Below are 20776 nucleotides of genomic sequence, written 5' to 3'. Positions count from 1 at the left end.
GTGAAATGCACTTGTGACGTACAAAGATGAAGAAGAGGAGGAGGCAGAAAGGCAGAAATGGGCTTTACCATGCTTTTTCCCATTCCTCAGGCTGTTATCCATCTGATTCTCTTTCCATCACCTTAAAATCACATCTACTTTCTTGCCCAGCAGCATCTCTCTCTGTGGGTAAAGATCAGTATTACCAAACCAGTTCCAGGCATCTTGAATTAACTCGTGCTTTTGCAGGAAATATGTAGAAAATTGTAAAGAGGGTCAGCACCAAGCACACACACCTGAGACCACTGCTAAGTGTCCTGTAAAGGAGCTCAGCCCCCCCAAATGTGGCACTGCTCCTGCAAAGACACATGTACAGTGATTTGCACGCTCATGAGTTCGGCATGTTTCACACTTTCACAAGCTGTGGCCTTCAGCATTGCTGCCGTGTTGCATTTGCTCTTTGCACAATAACCATTGTGTAACTCCCCAGATCCTGGAGGGTCCACATTACTGGGATTTGGGTTTTTTCTTTTAATCTAAATGCAATTTTCAGGGCCTAAATACTATGGTTTCTTTGGGCAGTTGTGGCATCTTCTACAATGCAGATCTCAGAGAGCACTGTACGAAGGAGTGTTCAAAGCAGTACTACAGCTTTATACACTACAGTTCCTAAAATTCTTGTTCTTTACCTACCCTGAATTTTAGCTATTACTCCAGCTGTTCCTAATCTGTAGCTCAGATTTTTAGTAGAATGTCACTGGGAAAAAAAAGAGAAGGTATGAAACGGTGGTAAACATGCAGAGCAGTAGCTGTTCATTGCTTGCAAGCAATTTTTTCTCTAGTTATGCATTGAAGGTGCTGTTATAGTCATGAACAGTGGTTGTACATGACATTGTTACAGTGCATTTTCAAGGGGCTGTAGCCCACCTGGGGGCTAGGACGGCAGTAGGTCTATGCTAGCACAACCTCAAGGACAAGCTGTTTAGATCAGGGGATGGAGAAGGACCCCTTCTCGCCCTGCCTCCAGCACGAGGTGATCTGACGCGGGAGGTAGAGGTGTGGAGGCACTGGGCGCTGGGATTGCACAGAACAGTGGGGAAAGAGCAGCATGCATGGCCCATGACTGTGCGTTCCTTCTCTCTCTTTTTTTTTCTTTTCTTCTCTTCTTTTCTTTTTTCTCTTTTCCTTCTCTTTTCTTTCTTTTCTCTTCTTTTCTCTTTTCTTTCTTTTCTTTTTTCTTTTCTTTTCTTTTCTTTCTCTTCTCTTTTCTTTCTTTTCTTTTCTCTTTTCCTTCCTCTTTTCTTTTTTCTCTTTTCTTTCTTTTCTTTTCTCTTTTCCTTTTCTTTTTCTCTTTTCTCTTTTCTTTTCTTTTTTCTTTTCTTTTCTCTTTCTTTTCTTTTTCTTTTTCTTTTTCTTTTTCTTTTTCTTTTTCTTTTTCTTTTTCTTTTTTCTTTTCTTGTCTCTTCTCTTGGATTCGCTTTGCCTTTCCTCTGCGTTGCCTCTGCCTTTCCTTCTTTCTTCTTTCGTTCCCTCTCTTCTCTCTCCCTCCTCCGTCCCTCCGCCCCTCTCCCCGCTCCCGGGCGCCGCCGCCCCCCGGTGGCAGCAGCGGGCGGTGCCGCCGCTCGGCCCGGCTCGGCTCGGCTCGGCTCGGCTCGGCTCGGCTCGGCTCGGCTCGGCCCGGCCCGGCTCCCCGCGGCGGTGCCGCCCTGCGGGCCGGTCTCGGTGCCTGCTGCCGGTCCTCGCCCGGGGGAAGTGCCCCGGGGCTGCTGCGCAGCCGGCTTCCCCGAAATAGCCGGCCGGCCCCTCTTCTGACCCCCGCCACAGCGAGTGCTTTCATACCGCAACTGGTCACGAATTTCAGCCCCCTCCCCCCCCCAAAAAAAATAAACCCCACTATTTTTTAGCTTAAATAAGCATATTTGGGGGAAAATAGGAACATTTCTTCTCTGCATAGTCAAACAGAAATCTCCTAGCTACGAACAATGCTTTTGCTTGAAAGTGGCCCTTTTTTGCTTGTAAGGGAGGGGGGAGGAAATCATTTTTTTCACTCTGAACAAAGACCCTCTGAAAAACAGAACCTTAGAGTCCACCTGAAATGGCATTTTTATTTGTTTGCTAGTGTTTTGTTCAACCCCAGAACTGAATAATTACTCACCAGTTCTGCTTTTGTCTCACATGGGAAATATGTGCAATTTGTAAGCTAAATGGCTTCTAAGTAGTATTTAGTGTACTTAGTGTTCATCTTATGAAATTACCTATTACTTCACATGCGAGTTAACATGAAAGTTACTTGTTCACATACATACCAAAAATTTATAGACACATATATTGCCCTTAAGACACTGACATCTAGTATATGAAAAACACATACACGCTTTACATGCATGCCTTTACATGTCATGTCCTATAAATAGTGTAGCAATGATATGAAAGACAACTTCAAAAAGTGAAAATCATCTAAACTGTCTGTTCTGACTTCTTTTACGAAGTAATCAGGAAAATTTCCTGAAAGGAAACATTCTCCTTTATTTGTCATTTTCCCTTTATATTCAGGGACTGCTAGCACCACTAGAGGGAAACAATAAATAACGTGCCTGCAAGAGCAACAGAAGTGTCATTAATTTGTCTGAACTAAATAAAAGAAAGACTTACTAGTTTATTTGTTCCCCACCTCCCCATTGCCTTGTTTATTTTTGTAATGGGAATAGCTTTATGGCCGGACCATAATAATGTCAGAGAAAATGTAATTGTGGTCAGGTAGCAGCAAATACCACGGGGACCCCCTGCAGTGTTATGGAACGATAACTACAGCTGCCCACCAGCTCACGGCAGCCCCTGTCTCGGCCGGAGCAGACACTGAGCCTCCAAACTTTGTGATTTCTTGATGCTGCCTCTCGCGTCCAGGTTAAAATCATCAGGGCTCACCCTATTGCTTGCAGGAGATGGCTGAGGATGTTTCTTCTTTCTATTAAAGGCAGGCACATGCTTATGGGGAACGGGAGCCTCCCGAGTTGTGTTGCGGTGCCTGGGAAGGAAGAAGGGGAAAGGGGGGTGAAGCAGCCGCTTGGGTGCCACAAATGAAACTTGAAACACAGGGAAAGGCACTGACATTTGCCTCACTGGGGCCATGCACGGCTCAACAACGCTGCCTCTGCCCTTCTTCTCTCTACCTGGAGCGGTCCTGGGCAAAAGTCGCCCCTTAACCTGTCATTACTGCAAATAAGGGTGATGGCTGCAGCTGTGACTCCTCAAAGGGTTTTACAAAGCTGAGTGGGAGGATGTTACCAACATCTGACCTTTTTAAAGAGGGAAAACTGAGGCACAGAAGTTTATGAAGGTTGCAAAGAAAGTAGTGTTGCTAGGGCAAAATCAGCTCATTCGAGCATGGGGTAGTATTCTTCAATATGCCTTGTCCCTTTGTTTTATTGGCATGTTATAATTTTCTCTTGCAGCCATGTAGATTTCATGGATATATATTTCATAAGTACCAAAACAAAAAAAACTCAAAAGACGAAAAAAACCCTTTGTTCTTTAATATTTCCCAACACTGAAGGTTCCCACAGTTAGCAGTAGCTCCCAACGGCAGAGTGCATGTGCTCTCTACCCAGATCACAACCTCTGTCTTCCCACATCTGGTCCAAACCCAGCATTGCCTCACCGCCTGGAAATCCGGCTCCTGCTCCTCACCACCCACCCCTTGGAGCTGATGCCGTGCTCCCCGCTCTTGCTGTCTTACCTTGTCTCCAGCCCACATCAGCACCCCGACCCAGATGTGGAAACCACTGTGGGGCAGCTGCCGAACCAGGCCGAGGTGCCACCCAGAGCTGGTTGGGCACAGGGACCGCTTGAGATGACCTTTGTATCATAAGAATTGCAAGTACAGCAATTTGAATACAATTTTATTCAGAAAGTTTGAGATGGGATCGAAGCAAGGATATCCAAGTGTTTGGGGCACCAGCCCAGGGGTGCAGGAAATTTGCTCAGTGCCTTGCTCTGCACCAGGTGTCCTAGGAAAGTTTGGGCTAACCATACATGTTGTCCATGTGGCAAGGGGTCCAAGCGACCTCCAGGACTTGACCTGACACCACGCTGGAGGGAACAAGCCCCAGTAGTAGGCTGAGATGGTGTGTGAATCTCTGTACAACTGTACTGAAAACGTCACCAACACATGTAGCCCCTCAGTCTCGGTACAAGGCAGCTTTCAGCACTGGCTGGTGCACACTGCACACTTGGATCTCATTTGGCACATCTGTTTGCAGTTTCACAGGCCATAAAAATATAACAATGGTGCCTGCTACATTTCATCTAAAGCTGCAGTCAGATCACACAGGGAGGCTGGGAAGCTCTAGCGAGGGACCATGCGGTGGCGAGGAGTAACTTGGAGGCAGCGCAGCCCCCGGGGAGCCCCCTGGCAGAGTGGATGTAGGCATCTACAGTCAAGACACTGCGACCTTCTTGAAAAATGCAGTTAAATGATTCATTAAACACAAAGGAACCTAAGTGATTTCCTGAAATATGTATTTAACATTTACTGTGGACACTATTTTCTGTATCTGAAAGATGGCCTGTGGGTCAATGCCAGTAGGAGGGAGGAATATTTGTCTTAATACTGCAGTTCTGAACTCTGTTGGTTAAAATCTGAAAATGTAGTTACTAGTGCAAGACAAAACTGAAAAATTAACTCTTTGGACTGGGGTCAGGTATTATTTGTGCCCTTCAATGAAAAACTAGCAACACTTGCCACTCTCCCCAACAGCAATTGTTCATGGTGTTTTTTTCTGCTTGAACACATAAGAAATTATATCTTCTAACATATACTGAAAAGAAAGGAAAACTACATGGCAAAATCTTCTGAGATCCATGTTTGTGCTTTCAATTGAGAAATGAAAGCACGCCTTCCTTAGGACAGGAGAAGTGGCACTATTTCTTTAACATGTAGAGTTTCTGCAAAGCCTCAGTATAGATGATGGGGTCCGTACTAGCAATAAGGAAAAAAAGTGCAGGCCTTATCCTTACAAATTCCTGATGTGTTCAACTGGACCAACAGCAAAGCTGTCCCCGGAGTTACATAGGAAATCACAGTCGTAGGCTAGGCCAGCCGGTGGGCTGACACGCCGGACCCTGGGAGGCAGGGCTGGACTTTTAGAGAGTCCTTTTGAAAATAAACATGCACATCTTAAAGCTTGTTTCTATATCCTTTGCAAATTTTACACTAACAAGTGAGCTTGGTAGGATATGACCTAGGGTGCTTGTTTCCAGAGCGAAGCAAAAAGTGATGGGTGCCAAAAGTTGACCTGCCAGGGTGGGAAAATGTTTGGGCAGCAAGAGGGCCCTCATGGGCAGGCTTGGTGGTAAAATGTAAATCTCCATCATTGCACTACTGGTATGTGTTCGGGAAGAATGCCAGAAAAGCAGTCTTTTTTTTTTTTTTTTTTTTTTTTTTTTTTTTTTTAGCCATTTAAACTAAATGTCTCTTGGGGTGACTTTAACAAATATGAAGAGTCTGACTTGCTTCGTGCCATGTAACATCAACTGCAGAATAGCTAAATGTGAGAACAAACGCCTGCCTACTCTATGAACTGTTCCTCAAGTAAGAGCAGGGGACAGCTGTGCCTTTTTAGGGATCTAACTCACTATTTAAACATCTCCACCCTTAGTTAATTTTAAGTTCATTGGGCCATCTAGAGTAATTAGCATATGAGATGAAGAGTTGGTGAGTCTTGCACCATTCTGCTGTGCTAAGGGATCATTAAGAACATCCCTTTTTGCATGTACAAACGTGAGTAAAGGATGAGCTGGGGAATAGGACTTGCTCCATTCTGTTCAGGGGGTGGCGGCAGAGTCTGGTATCTGTTATTTAGTCTACGGTGAACACAGCACACTGTTCTAAGGTTCACTTTCCTTTAGTTTATGCAATGCTTTATCTCCATTCTCAGAGGTGGTCTTTAACCAAATCTCCATAAATTATGTTCTGCCAATAATTTCTCACTTTTTAAGATCATGAAGAATGTGCTGGTTAGAAGAATGTGAAGGAGGAACAAATATGTATCTTTTAAAGGAGAACAATAACATAAACTGAATTACAATAATAAATTGCAACAAGAGAATTGATTCAAGGGACAGGCTTTCTAATTCAGCAATTACAAGCATTTATATGATGTTCAAGTTCTGTAGTGAAAATGTATTTTACAGCCTACATTAGCAAGTCGTACTGTACAGTAAGAGTGTACAGCAGAACAGATGGTGTTGAGGACTTGACCTTCACACTACACATTTTGGGCATTTATTATGGACTAGCTCTGCTCCAGTCCCATGGATTGAATATCAATTGCATGTAGTACGTGCACTACCTAAGCACATCTTCTGTTTCATTTAAAAGCAATGCAGTTGTGCACTCCAACACTGCTCCATGATGCAAAGCAAAATGCAGAAAGTGAAGATGACCTGGAGACTCGGACAGCTCACTCTTGCTCTCAACTAAAATGCTGATGATGCAGCCACTGGCTTTCAAAAAGGAGTATTTATTAAAAGACAGCTTTGCACATACACAGGCCTGTTTGAAGACTCTTCCTAAATTAATCTTTTTGAAAACAGTATGAACAGAAGCCATGAATAATTGTCACAATATTTTCACAAGCTTGCTTATGCAAATGCCTGTGTATGTATTTTGTGTATGTAAATCATCAAATTAACCACCTGAGCAATCTGGTACGTTTTCACACACAAAGGCATTTATCCAAAGGTTTTGTAATGTATACATTTGAAGTATTGTTTGTGCAAAAGCTAAGACCTGTAATCTGTACACACAAAAGGTGATGATAGTCAAAAATTGAATGCACAGATGTTCACATATAAGCATGATCCACATACTGATCAGAAGAATGGTATTACTGAGAGGAATCTTATATAGTAAAACAACCCCAGCAAATCTAATGGTAAAACTTTGCAAGGTTCTGTCTTTATAGCCCCACATTGTCCTGTCGTTTCTTTCTTCCTTCCTCCTCAACAATAAAAGCTCAGGGGACAATTTCCCTAGAAATGTAGTGTACTATAACGAGAGTTAACACTGCCCGCAGCTGGCCGGAATTGATATTCTTTGCCAAATATCAGAGGATTTGGGCTACTTACATCTATGAACGTTGGCCAGCATGGTGGTAGGTTTTGATTTGTTTTAACTGGGGGCTGAGATCAGATTCTAGCTACCATTTTAATACTTACAGGTCCTAGGAAGCAAAACACCCATTGCGTTTTAAAATGGTACCTTTAGGACAAAATATGAGAAGAAGAGGCACCATTAATATTTTCATCTGGATTTTATGGGATTTCAGGGTATATCTTTAGGTAATTCCTAAAGGACAGTTTTAATCAGGATTAAAAGCAAGAATGCAATCATAAACTCATTACTTTGGAAGTAAGACCGCTAATTACAGAAGAAAAGCATAGGGCAAGCTTCTTTTTGCATTTTAACTGTGGTCTTTACTCATAAGCTATAAACCTATTAAACTAAGTTATAAATAATTCAGTAATTGATCCCAAACCAACAAGAGCCTTTGTATTCTTTTTAATAGCCATGGGAGGAGACTGATGAAAATTACACTGGTAATGCGCTCATGGTTATTCAGTAGGGTTTTTTTAAGCTCGCAAATTCTGTGTTCACTTGTGTACACTGTGCCTGCATCTACTCATTGTAGTGAAACAGCTAATTGTAGCTTGAGATTTACTGACAACTTACCCAAAGGCTCTCAAATTTTCAGCCTGGCTTACATACCCTTTATAGCCTAATAACTGCGCTCACATCTGGAGTTTGTACTGCTTTAAATGGATAGGTCTTGGATAAAATTTTAACATAGTATTCTAGCAAAATGTTACAAAAGCATTTCTTACTTCTATTTTCCAAGATAAAATGTTAAGTAGCAGAATTCCTATGCTGAAGAGTTTAAATGGACCCTTCTATTAAGAACAGTAGTCTATAAAGAAGTTTTGTTTCAATTCTAGTTTCTCTCTAGTTTGCCTGACTTCTGCTGATAAGTTCGTTGATGAAAATACAAAACAGCTTTATTTCATCTGTACATAATTTTGCATAATTTGGTAATAACTTGCACATAATTCTCAAAACTTCAGCATACAATTCCTCAGTGTGTAATTAGTAGTTCTCCTGTGGGAGTTTTTGTTTTAAGGAAATCCACTTCTAGTGTGTTTCAGAGCTGCTTAGATAGGGGACGTTTTCATGCCTAAGCTTTGAAAAATTAAAAAGTGAAGAAAAACATACTAAAGGAGATGTGACTCTGTGTACTTGCAGCCAAGCACAAGAAGCAAGCAGTTCAGGATAGTCTACTTAAGCACAAAATAATAAAAATGTCACTGAAGCAGCAGCTTTGATTTATCAAGCCAGTAAATCTGGTAATAAAGTTACATGGAACGCTGCAAGAATTTTGAATCTGGAGAAAGATCCCCTAAAATAATGCCATACATATTAAGCAGTGTTTACAAATCTCTGCAATGGCTGCACCCCGGTTCCCTGGGGAACAGGTAAGTTCTGTGCATTTCTGACACTTTGCTGTGTGCTATGGTCTTCACTGTACATCTGTTAGTCAACTTGCCATGTTTTTCCTCTCTCCTTCAAAGACACACACAGAAAAAGATGAGAGTTAATGTAAACACAAGGCCTCTTTATTTTGTTTCAACAGTACATGAGTTCCCATTTAGCACAATCAAAACCAAGCAGAACAGAGCAAATCGCATATACCATTATTCCAAATATATTGTTCCTCCTTTAAAATATACACGAGTACAACAGGAAGGAGGAACTCCACAATGTAACTCCAGTTAGGTATTCTTCACAAAAGAAGGAACCAGACCCTACACACAACAGGTGATAAGTGGACAACCAAGGACCAGAATCGATAAAGCTCACTCCAGGGAGACGTCAATTCTCCCTTGGGGGAAGAAGGTCGTCTTGAAGCAAGGGCTGACAGAGTTCCTGCCACAACCTTCCTCAGCTAAGGTATATGTGCAACTGCTTTTTAAAAGCTTCATCAGTAAAGCCTTTAAAGGAATGTCTAAGGCAGCTCAGAAGCCACAAGGTCAGGTAAGACATGGAGGCTGAAGCCTTCAGTTGCTGCCAGCACTAGTCCCCTTCCACTGACGGCTCATCTCCACAGAGTTTTTGTATCTAAATGCGCCTAGGAGCACTTGGCTAAGCAAAGCCTTTGGTGACTTAAGTGCAGACCAAGATAAAACATTTTTATGTTCATGTCAGCTACTCACAGTTTACATCCTGGTCTTGCCTGAATTTAATTGTTACTGGCTGACTCAAGTCATTAAACCAAATCACTGAGTGCAGGAACTGCACAAACACAGTAGCACCTTCTTGATGCAGACAAATCCTTTGAGTTGAAGCATTAGGTGGATGGGTATAAGATCCCATATAAGATATATACGGGTATAAGATATATACAGGTATAATTTAGGCTTATCTTTCTCCCAGCTGTACTCATTCAGAATTGTTATTTTCAAATTAAAATGAACAGTATGAGAAATCAGGAACTAAAGCCAGAATTAAATTGAGTACAAAAGTCTGAATCCTGACCAGCGAGTCTAGGTATGACTACTGCATTCACTTTTCCACAAGACACTGACACTGCTGAAGCCAGAGGGGATCCCCCTGGTCAGAGCAGGCTCTGATTCAGTGCATTTTCCATAAAAAAGCTTTCACTGAAATTTCCAAGAAACTGCCCTCTGAAAAAACTGCTCAGCTTTTTGAGGAAACTAACTTTTCCTTTAACTTCAAACAACAGATGATGTCCTTTTCGTTGCCCAATGTGTGTGTGTGTGTGTGTGTGTGTGTGTGTGCGCGCATGTGGAGAGCCTTGCAGTTGTCATTTGCTAGCTTCTCTGTTGAGAGAAGCAGAAGTCCTTGCACGTGCAGTACAGCGCTTAAAAAAAACTTTTGACCAAAGTTCTTAGTACCCAGAAGTTCAGTATTAGACATATGTTCGCGTAATTTAAAATGTGCTGTGTTCTCTGCAGTTTTCTGAAGTTCAGAATGATCCATTTTTTAAAACAGCTTATTTTCAGGAACTCCAGTCACATTAGATACCTGTGTTCTTGTGTTGGACTCAGTCAACACTGCACCACAAGGAACAAGGCAGGAGAGGATATTACACATATAAATGACTGTTTCCCTTCAAAAATCTGTTCAGTTGTTGGGTCTCAATGACTTTGAGAAGGAACAGTGTCCCTGATTTAACTGAATGTTGCTTGAAAAAGTTTTTCTTTTTTTCCTTAGCATTGTATTTCCCACCTAGAATTTCATCCTCTTTTTCATATGAGCTCCTCTGATCTAGCTTCTTTCTATTTTGCATTATTTTGTATTCTGCTACCACCCTTCTCCTGTCTACCTCCCTCATTTTTTCCAGGCCCTTCTCAAACTCTCAAAATCCCTTGACTTTTTTGAAGTGTTTTCTAGTTGTCCACCATCATTTTAGAGATGTGTCAGCCACTACTATAGACAGGGCTGCAGATAGGGCAGTACCAAATATTATATTAAAAACTATTCACCTTGTCATCTGTTATGGATTATTTCTGGAAATGCTTAAAACAACATTTTGAACAGTTTGTCTGAGCAATGTTGTTAATATCTTATTTTTAAAGCTGGGATACTCTTTGAAAAATCTCAGGCTTTTTATTTTTCAAAATAACATGTGTATTCTTGTTTAGTGTATAAACAAGAATGGTTATATTCTTGTTTGCTCTGCAGAACGGTAGATGTTTAGCAAGAACGATTTGGCTTTTGTTAATCTGCATTGCATAACCATGATTAAAGTAAAAGCCTATCTCTCTTTAAGTATTTTTTAATTAAAACATTATTATTCATGTCAGCTTTCATAAAACCATTATACTTTTCATCCATGAGGGTATAATCAGGCACAGACTTTTAAACAGGGTCATTTTAACATTTCTTCTTCTGGCAGAAATTCCACTTGTAATAATGAGAATGTTCAGTATGGTAAACAAATATACTAATTTTTCCCTTACAAAGCTTTCTGTTTGCAAAAAAACACAGAATAAATACAAACATTAGGCCAAGGCAACATTTTAAAGTGCAGAACGCCACTTGCCACACATGAATAATTCAAATAATGCTGCATAATGCATAGACGATACTTAGTAGCATTTCATTAATAATCAAAAACTAAAGTGACACTATGAGATCAACATATAAAAATAATTCAAATAGATTCCATTTATAATAAATGAGTGCTGGTCTGAACATAAAACACATTAAGTATATTGTCCCAACAAGCAAGCTTCCCAAACTACCTTTTTTTTTCCTTTGTCTGAATGGCGTGCTGACATTGAACACTAAGACACATTAAAAAACAAAGATCCTATCCACAATCTGGCAAGACAACTAATGGGGAGTGACATCTGGAAGCAGTTGGGTGTACATTTTTCCAGAGGTTTTATCTTACATTGGTATTTTGAGGGTCAGATGCTTAGCTAAAGTCAATGGTGCTATGTCGATTTATATTGACTGAAAATCAGCCCTATCTTTTCTTCTACTTATCTCCCCTTAGTGTTGTCTTGTTTTCACATTTTTTTGAAAGAGGAAGGAAGAAAAAAAGATTGCTTTGATTTGTCTTCTGCTAATCGGTTTTGTGCCAATGAGGATGGTGGGAAAAGAGTGGAAGGCCTAGCCTCCATTAGCGTTTTGATTTGAGGCAGTAGTGCTGTTTTGAAGCAAATTCCCCAGTCATGCTCATTTATTGAACATTAGTTCAGTTTGCAGAGTGGTTTTGATGCACAAGGATTTCGTTTCATTTGGAGGAAACTACACTGGAGGCTCAGATGCATGCCAAATGCACTCCAGTCTCTAATAGAGATATTAAGAGTCTGAACCAATTACTTGGCCTGCTTCAAACCACACATGCAGTGAGGACATATATCCAGGGAACTGGACTAATGTAGTCAGAACCTGTATACAGGATAGGCATACGAGTCTCAGCAGTAACTTTTTTCATCTACTGATCCACTCCTACTGCACCAAATAACTTGACAATGTACATATAGTTAGAGAGTCCCAAGGAATAATACTTCCAAGAGGGATCCTCAGTGACTTTCCCAAAATTGTTTCTGAGAAGTCTGGCTACTATAACCTCTGTATCACAAAGAATCCCCTGGAACCTTAAAATTTTGGGCATAAGCCATCTTCCATAGAACCAGCTTGTGGGAGCACCTCAGAGGATCCCACTTCTGGCATTACAGTCTTGGTCCATTCAATTCTATTTAAGACGCTGCTGCTGAAATTACCTTCCAGTTTGTTTGTTATATGGCTGCATTAATTCCTCCACTGGCTTCCTCTCACATCAAATTCAGACTTATTTTTCTGAACCACTAAGCACCTCAGTGTTTAGTGTGATGATATTCAACTTAGTCCTTGCTCCTCCCTTTCTTGGGCATTGCATGGTGCTGTGTAAAGTACATGGTACTACCTGCAGGCAGAGCTACTCCTCCAGCTAAGATTCTTGAAAAGTTGATTCTCCAGTTCTATGTCTGGGTAATGACCAGATACTAGTAAAGGTAAAATCAATTACCTAAGTTCAGGTAAAATCAATTAGCTAAGTTCCTACCTTGTGCCTGAATTTAATGGGAATCAAACTGCTCATTACACAGCCAATATTCAAATACAAAATTCTTTGGCAGCAGTTATCCTAGGGAGTCCCTTTGTAACCTGGCCAGCAGGAGGCAGCACTGAGCTTGTTAAAGTCTTTTTTATATTCCCAGTTTGCAAAAAAGCAATCCTTCCCTCCCCCCAAATCTTTTACGAAGAGCTGAATCCCATTCTTAACTACAAAAAAGCAGGAAAGCAATAAAAAGCAGGCACAATGTGGACTACCACTAAAATATAAGTGTTGATCTAATTCATAACTCTGGAAGCAAAGTGTGGCACAAACATATATAGCACACAGGGCTGTGTAATCTTTCTCCATCCCAGAATACATTCCAACAGGAAAGCCAAAGCTGAAAACCATGCAGCTTCCTAAAAATAGTTTCAAACAGTAACTGGGAGGATTAAAACATGAGTATCATAGATCTTTGGTTTTGGAATGTGAAATATAGTCAATTAAATCCATGTCAAAAATTGTGAGGAAAAATGCTACCTGAATCTTTAACAAAATTAAAGAACTGAAGATCGTATTTGCCAAGAAATTTTGTTAGTTGTAGGAGACTGGGACATATGAAAACAAAACTGGTGCAAGATCAGGTTGACTGCTTCTAGACTTAAGAACAAAACTGAGCAGATATGAGTTTCAGTTCATAGAATCACAGAGCAATACAGCCCTTCGGCTCTCCCAGCTTGAGCCTATTTGACCAATCACACATTTTTTACATGGCTCATCCACCAGTTCTTTTCCATCTGGGTACTAATGACAAATCTTAATTCTGAGAATAAGGACTCTTACTTATTTATAAATACATACTTCTTATTTTATTTCTATTAAAAAAATAATGCTTTAAATGAAATCATTACTTTAAAAATTAAGCACCTAAAGAAAACTGAAAAGTGTTTTAAATGCCACTAAGTTATATTATCACATATTCAGTGATAATATTAAGGAAATTGCACTATTCCATGACATTCAGTATTTGCAGAATAGATTTACTAGTACTGGGTTGTTTCTTTTTTTGAAATTAAAATGCTTAGGAGACAATGAAAGTTTCTTTGCTCATCTTAATACTTCCAACACTACTATTAAAAGGAACAGCAGTTGTCCTATTTAATGAAGATATTTACCAAATCCCTTATCAGTGTGTACATGCTGTTTTCATAGAGGAATTTAAATGCCTTTTTCCTCTTATAACTGTGACAATTTGGGCAAAATAATTCGTTAAAGGTCTAACAAATTTTCTAACATTTGCAAGTTTTGAAACATTAAACAAAAAATGAGGTGTCATTCCTGATGATCAGGCACTGTGTTTAACCAATCTTTTCCAAATCAGATGCAGAATGATCAGCATAATGCTTTGCAGAAGGGAAACAGATTTATACTGAACTTGAAAAGGGAACCACTTGCTTTCCAGCCACATATACCTCAGAAATATTCCGATCATCACCTGAAATAACATAGTCAAAAGAGAAATTTGCACATAAATCTATGCACCAATCTAGTTACTGAAAATGATGCAATCCTCAGTTTTGGAATAAATAATTTTCAGTGACTGTTTCCTATGACTGAGGAACTTTATTTGGAGAGGAACAGTCAGGGCCACCATAAAGATCAATGGACATTAAAGTAACCATGCTTTTTTGAAGAAATAAACATGGGTCTGCATTCAGCTTTTGCAATAATGTCAGGGATTTTCTATATATTTAGAAGATTCGAAACTTGAAATGATGTCTGTACAGAAAATGCATTGCTGCACAGAGCTATCTGAACTAAGGTACCAGTGACTAGTAAAGGTGTGTTAGGACATTGCTTTGCCTGAGCTAACTTCTCAAAAAAACAAAAGCCTCAGCAGAGAACCACACAAATGTGGCCAGAGCTAACTCCAAAATCTCTGCATAGCACTACGATGTGCAGCACAGCTCTTGGTCCAAACAATGTCCTATAAAGAATATCTAATATCTTAAAGAGGTTTTTTTAAGGCTTTTCTGTTTGGGAGTAAAAAACACAACAGCAATTGGTCTGCAAAAGTACTTTGTTCTGAAAATAAATCTGACAGTTAAACTTAGTGCATCTGATAATGTTAAACTGAGTATTTTACTAGGTGGCAAAGGACAAAAGTTGCACTGCTTAATTCTTACTCAGTATTTATATATAAATGTAAAGTAATCTCCATATCAAATTAGATTTTTGACATATTAAACAAAAAGAGAATTTTGTATGGGGTGAGGATCAAAACATACCTAGATACAGGAACTTCTGGAGGGTATCCTGAAAAAAATGGGAGAAAACCAAATTCAGAAAGCAGTATCTGCTATCCCAAATCAATTATCTGAAGTGTGAAATAGTTGGTAAAAATAGTTTTCCTAAATATGCTTAATAACTGTAAAATCAAAAGTTAATTGGCACGTTTTCCAAAAATTAATTTTCAGTAAGGAGGCCAAATGTCTCAGGATGAAAATATTGTACAACTTTGACAGTAGTTAAACAAATACATGCCTAAAACATAGTATTTCCTCCTCCTCTTGTTTAGAGCTCTCTACTTCATTTATTGATATTGAAAAATAACAGAAAGCTGTAAGTATTTTTATAGTCCTAAGAACTACTAACTTGGCTAAAAATGTTTTGACTGATATTGGATTTTTTTTTTTTCCAGAACAATTCCATTTAGGAAAAACATTTACAATTCAAAGGGCTTAATCTAACCCAGATTACTGTGACTGAATCAGGTTAAGGAACAATTACCCGACCAGTTATGCTAGCATTTCTAAGTGAATGATCGCTTTCACAATAGAGGCAGCAACAGGCAGTCTGGCCTGCATCAGTAAGTTCAAATAACTGTCCTGCCTTACCTTTTTTAATCATAGAAAGGTTTTGTTTGAGAAGGTGACCCACTGCATAATAACAATAGTGCTTATACATTCACATAAAACCTGTACTTTTAATTCAAATTAACTATCTTGAGTTTTTGTTTCTATTTACAATAGCAGTGAGGTCAAGGCAACCTGGACTTTGACAGGGAACAGGGTCTTCGGTCTGAATTCAAAATATTAACTGAAACTAAATTGCTTTTTTTTGGCTGCTATTTGCCACTGCAATTAGCTGACTCCAGTTGCCAACTTGAGCTAATAAAACATACATTAAAATGTTATATGCATTTTTGCTCATGGGGAATAGGATTGTCATTGTGGCTAATATGATTCTGACAATAGTACTGTACTTCTTGGGTCGCAATACAGACACCAGTAGTGCAATAGACCTGATTCCTGTCACTGCGATAACCCTGAAGAGGCTGTAATAATTCTGGTTGTATTACAGCCCTTTACCACATTATTTTCAGTAATTTGTTCAATCATCAACCCTGTTCTGTTTACCTCAAAAGCATCAACAGAGAACAAGTCAAAAGGACTGTCTGAAGCCTTTGTGTTGATTAGCAGTGCATCAAATTCTTTGCCAACTTCAAAGTTTCCAGTCACATCTTCTAGTCCTAGAACTGAGAAACAAAATAAGCTCATGAACAGATCTTCAGCGCAAGCCTCTTTCCACCATACGGAAACATCTGGCAACTTATTTGGGATGTTCATAAGAAAAACTACAAGAGTTTAGATTGTAACAAGGAAAAGTCTGAAAATAATTATAACAGTGAATATGCTGGCATCTCAGTTCTTAAGCAACTTTTCAGTAAAAATATGTATCTTTTGGTGAAATGATGAAGGGCATCTGCTAAGGGTAAGAGAAATCTAAGTAACAATTTGAAGCCCATTCTTAATTTTTGTTCTTTGAATGTTCTCCCATAGTTTTATGTCATGTGCAGATCTGATGCATAAACTACTAACTTTTTAAAGTAGAATAATAATTGCTTACATTGCAAAATCGTGAAAGTTCCAAAAGGGCCAATGAAATGAAGTCAGAGCAACAGCAAGATACATAATAATGTTCACCTTGCTAAGGCAGGCCACAGTGTTGCTTAAGCAACTCTAACAGTTTGTATAGTAACACATAATAATATAATAATAATAAAAAGGTGTGTTTATTGTTACTTGAGAGCGTAATTAAGGGTAATTAGTAAGAAAACGACCAATATGATGAGATAAAAAATCATCTGCAGATCTGAAGCTCCCATATCCAGCTGTAAGGCTTGTCTCGTGGTAGAAAACTATTATTTAGCTCTACTATTTCAGGCTTCATCACAACCTCTGGATGTCAGGTCCACAAACATTGAAAATCTACAGTTTCATCATAAATAAACAGATGCTTCCAAGTGCTTGGAACAGCTAAAGAGATGCCTTTGCAACTCCTTTGAAATAACTTAGGATATTTTTATGTTGTACAAAGTATCTGAACATGAAATCAACATCTCCAATGCTCAGGAATTAAATTAGGTTATTAAAGGGGATAATATCTGCATGTAATTTGTTCACTTGCTTTTAGATTGCACCTGTCTGACAAATGAACTTCAGTCTTAAATGAAATTTGTGTGTGACAGGAACTTCACAATGCCATAAAGATATTTAAACTCCTCAGAATGGTGAAATACTAGCTCTGACTACAGGCAGACCTTGGAGATATTGCAGGTTCGGTTCCAGACCACCACAATAAAGCAAATACCGCAAAAAAGTGAGACACACTACAGTGCATATAAAAGTTATGTTTACACTATACTGTAGTCTAGAATGGTGAATTCTTTCCAGAAGGTTTTCAATTGACTTTGCCCAGATACATCAGAGGAATCACTATCTATGGCAGCTATAGCCTTGTGAAATGCATTTCTTAAATAATACTTGACTTGCAAGTCGAAATTACTCCTTGATCCATGGGCTACAGAAGGGATGTTGTGTTAGCAGGCATGAAAACAACATGAATCTCGTTGTACATCTCCATCAGAGCTCTTGGGTGACCAGGTGCATTGTCAGCGAGCAGTAATATTTGGAAAGGAATCCTTTTTCTGAGCAGTAGGTCTTAACAGTGGGCTCAAAATGTTCAGTAAATCATGTTGTAAACAGAGGGGCTGTCATCCAGGCTTTGTTGTTCCATTTACAGAGCACAGGCAGAGTAGATTTAGCAGAATTCTGAAGGGCCCTAGGATTTTCAGAGTGGTAAATGAGCATCGTCTTCAACTTACAGTCACCAGCTGCATTAGCCCCTAACAAGAGAGGCAGCCTGTCCTTTGAAGCTTTGAAGCCAGGCATCGACTTCTCCTCTCCAGCTATGAAAGTCCTAGATGGTATCTTCTTCCAATATAATGCTGTTTCATCTACACTGAAAACCTGTTGTTTAGGGTAGCCACCTTCAGCAATTATCTTCACTAGATCTTCTGCATAACTTGCTGCAGCTTCTACATCAGCACTTGCTGCTTCACCTGGCACTTTTATGGTATAGAGACAGCTTCTTTCCTTAAACTTCATGAACCAACCTCTGCTAGCTTCCAACTTTTCTTCTGCAGCTTCCTCACCTCTCTCAGCCTTCATAGAGTTGAAGAGAGTTAGGGCCTTGCTCTGGATGAGGCTTTGGCTTACGGGAATGTTGTGGCTGGTTGGATCTTCTATCCAGACCACTGAAACTTTCTCCATATCAGCCAGAAAGCAGTCAGTGGAGCGGTCACAATACACACAACATTTATCGATTAAGTTTGCCGTCTGATGTGGGTGAGGTTTGTGGTGCCCCAAAACAATTACAATAGTAACATCAAAGATCACTGATCACAGATCACCATAACAGATAGAATAATAATGAAAAAGTCTGAAATATTGAGAGAATTACCAAAATGTGACAGAGACATGAAGTGAGCACATGCTGTTGGAAAAATGGCACTGACAGACTTGCTCGATGCAGGGTTGCCATAAACCTTCAATTTATAAAAAAAACACAATATCTGCGAAGCACAGTAAAGCGAAGCACAATAAAACAAGGTATGCCTGCTAAGTTGAAACTTAGCAGTTTCAACTGAAATGATCTCATATTCTTTTGGGTTGTGAGCAGAATGCAGTTTTTAGATTAAACACAAGAGGGTGACAAACGTTTAGAAGTCTCAGCAAAGCAAATTATTCCAACAAAAATTCTGTTATATTTAAATTTCTCAAAACGGTACTTGTCCAGGCTATTGGCAGGGTATACCAGTAATTTATATTCTACCCCCTTTCTGAAAGTAATTCAGTAAGGATAAAATAGTTCAAAATCAATATATAAAATAAATACATGATGGTACTGTAAACTCCAGAACCAAGATAAAACAAACACAAGAGTATTAGGGAGGGGAAGAAGCCACACATGAGTTTGGGATTTTGAAAAATTTTCCTTTCTGCATCTGAATTTACTTATTCTCACCTTTGATTAGCACAGTATTTATTCTGGGAAACGGATCTCTGCTTTTATGTTCCCTGCCCATTTTCTTTCTGTCTTCTCTGTTCCCCCATTACACCCTCTAGAAATTCAACTGCACACCTGAGAAAAGCTACTTGATGAAATTTTCATTACATCTTTCAAGTTTCCATTAATACTTTTAGTTTCCATTACCAGTGTTTTTTGACAACAACAAAAAAGTTACACTGAAAAGGCTTAGGACCAGTTCTTTAGTAGGTAGTGGGCACATTTCTGCTAACTGAAACAATTAGAAATTTTTACCTGTGTGTGAATTTGTTTTCTGCAAAATCATACAAAGTCCAATAAAACTTTGCTAATTGTATAAAAATCAAGTATTTGTGAATACTGATGATGACAAAACATGTCAGTGAACCAGAGTATCAGATTTGATGACTATATTCTGCAGATGCAACTGCATCTTAAATAATCATGATGCATATGCTGTTTAAACTTCCTGCTTTTGTCTGAGGGGTGATTTGCATCATGTTTTGTTCTGCTGGAAAGACAGTGACAAGCCGCCTCATCAAGGGCTCAGAAGAAGAAACAAATTAAGCAGGAGATGACAAATATGACGCATAATTTTATAGTAACTGCACAGCTTTTCTTTAACTGTTGGTTGTTGAGAAAACAAAGTCTTTCCAATTGGTGTGATAAACATAAAACCACCAAGGACTAAAAGTCTGAGGATTTTTTCAAATAAAATGTAGAGCCCTGAAAAATCATTAAGATTCTATTATTAACTTGTCAGCATTAACATGAATGCTTTTCTGAAATCAGCCTGATATTGTTGAGAGACTGAAAGAAATCTCTACCCAGCACATATATTATTAGACTTAATTCTGGCATCAGAAAATCTCTGAGTTCAGCCACCTTTAAAGACAATATTAAAAAGATACAGAGAGGGACACAATATCAAAAAGAGCTGTACTTCTCTATGTACATTCTAGAGAAATTTTTTCTTACCTTGGCTTCCTCCTAGGGTTGCTAATCGAAAAGCTTCTTTAAGAGTTAGTCCTGTTTCGTTCACTTTATTAACTTGAAGGGCATTACATGCCATCATCGTTTTCCTGATAGCATCAAGCATGGAAGCTGAATATCCACCGGCAACATCTAGAAGAGATCAGAATCTTAGAAACAAGCTTTGGGAATAATTCTCTGGATCAAAGTATTATGAGTTTTAGTTAAATGTTACAAAGGGGCAGATGCGGTAAACATGAAAAGTTTTATTGCTAAGCGCTGTCTTTCAACATATAATTCCTAATAAAGGTGCTCTTACATACAAGGAGACATAAACAGAAAGGCAACACAGCATAATAGAAACGTGAAAATTTGCAGTTTGGGTCCTGCTTATTCTCATGACAGGAACATCACTTTCTTCATCCATTCTTGTATTTTTTTAACATTTTTTGACCAGCGCTAGGTTTGAAGTAGTGAAAAAAAAGAAAATCAGGTCCGTGGGTCCATGCTGACTTTAAAATACAAACATGTGGTATGTTTTTGTATCTTCCATTTGTTTCTAAAATAGACTAGTTCTATAGCAAACTACAAACCTGTGCCAAGGCCAAGCTTCACATTGTGTTTCAGAACCTTTTGTACATTTAAGATACCACTGCGCAACCTGGATTGGAATAAGAAACATATCTTTATGATACATACAGTAGAAATTTATTCCTACAATTCAGTAAGAGTAGGGCTTTAGAGCAGCTCTCAGAATGCACGTGACACATTAGACAACAGTGATGCAATGTTCGTGTTCATAAACCTGAATT

The 20776-nt window shown here is 39.1% G+C and overlaps 1 protein-coding gene across 1 annotated transcript in view; it reads right to left on the bottom strand.

Annotated features, from left to right (window-relative positions):
• Positions 1 to 8627: 8627 nt before the first annotated feature.
• Positions 8628 to 20776, bottom strand: part of GDA (guanine deaminase) — a 35193-nt gene continuing 23044 nt past the window's right edge. The window contains 5 exon segments of the mRNA XM_067315598.1: positions 8628 to 14097; positions 14891 to 14918; positions 16022 to 16140; positions 19971 to 20117; positions 20558 to 20625. Coding sequence (XP_067171699.1) covers positions 14027 to 14097; positions 14891 to 14918; positions 16022 to 16140; positions 19971 to 20117; positions 20558 to 20625 — 433 coding nt within the window. The 3' untranslated portion in view covers positions 8628 to 14026.

The sequence above is a fragment of the Apteryx mantelli genome, chromosome Z (assembly GCF_036417845.1).
Source record: "Apteryx mantelli isolate bAptMan1 chromosome Z, bAptMan1.hap1, whole genome shotgun sequence".
Taxonomy (NCBI): Eukaryota; Metazoa; Chordata; class Aves; order Apterygiformes; family Apterygidae; genus Apteryx; species Apteryx mantelli.
The sequence above is the reverse complement of the archived record's forward strand: the minus strand, read 5'-3'. Positions and strand labels throughout refer to the sequence as shown.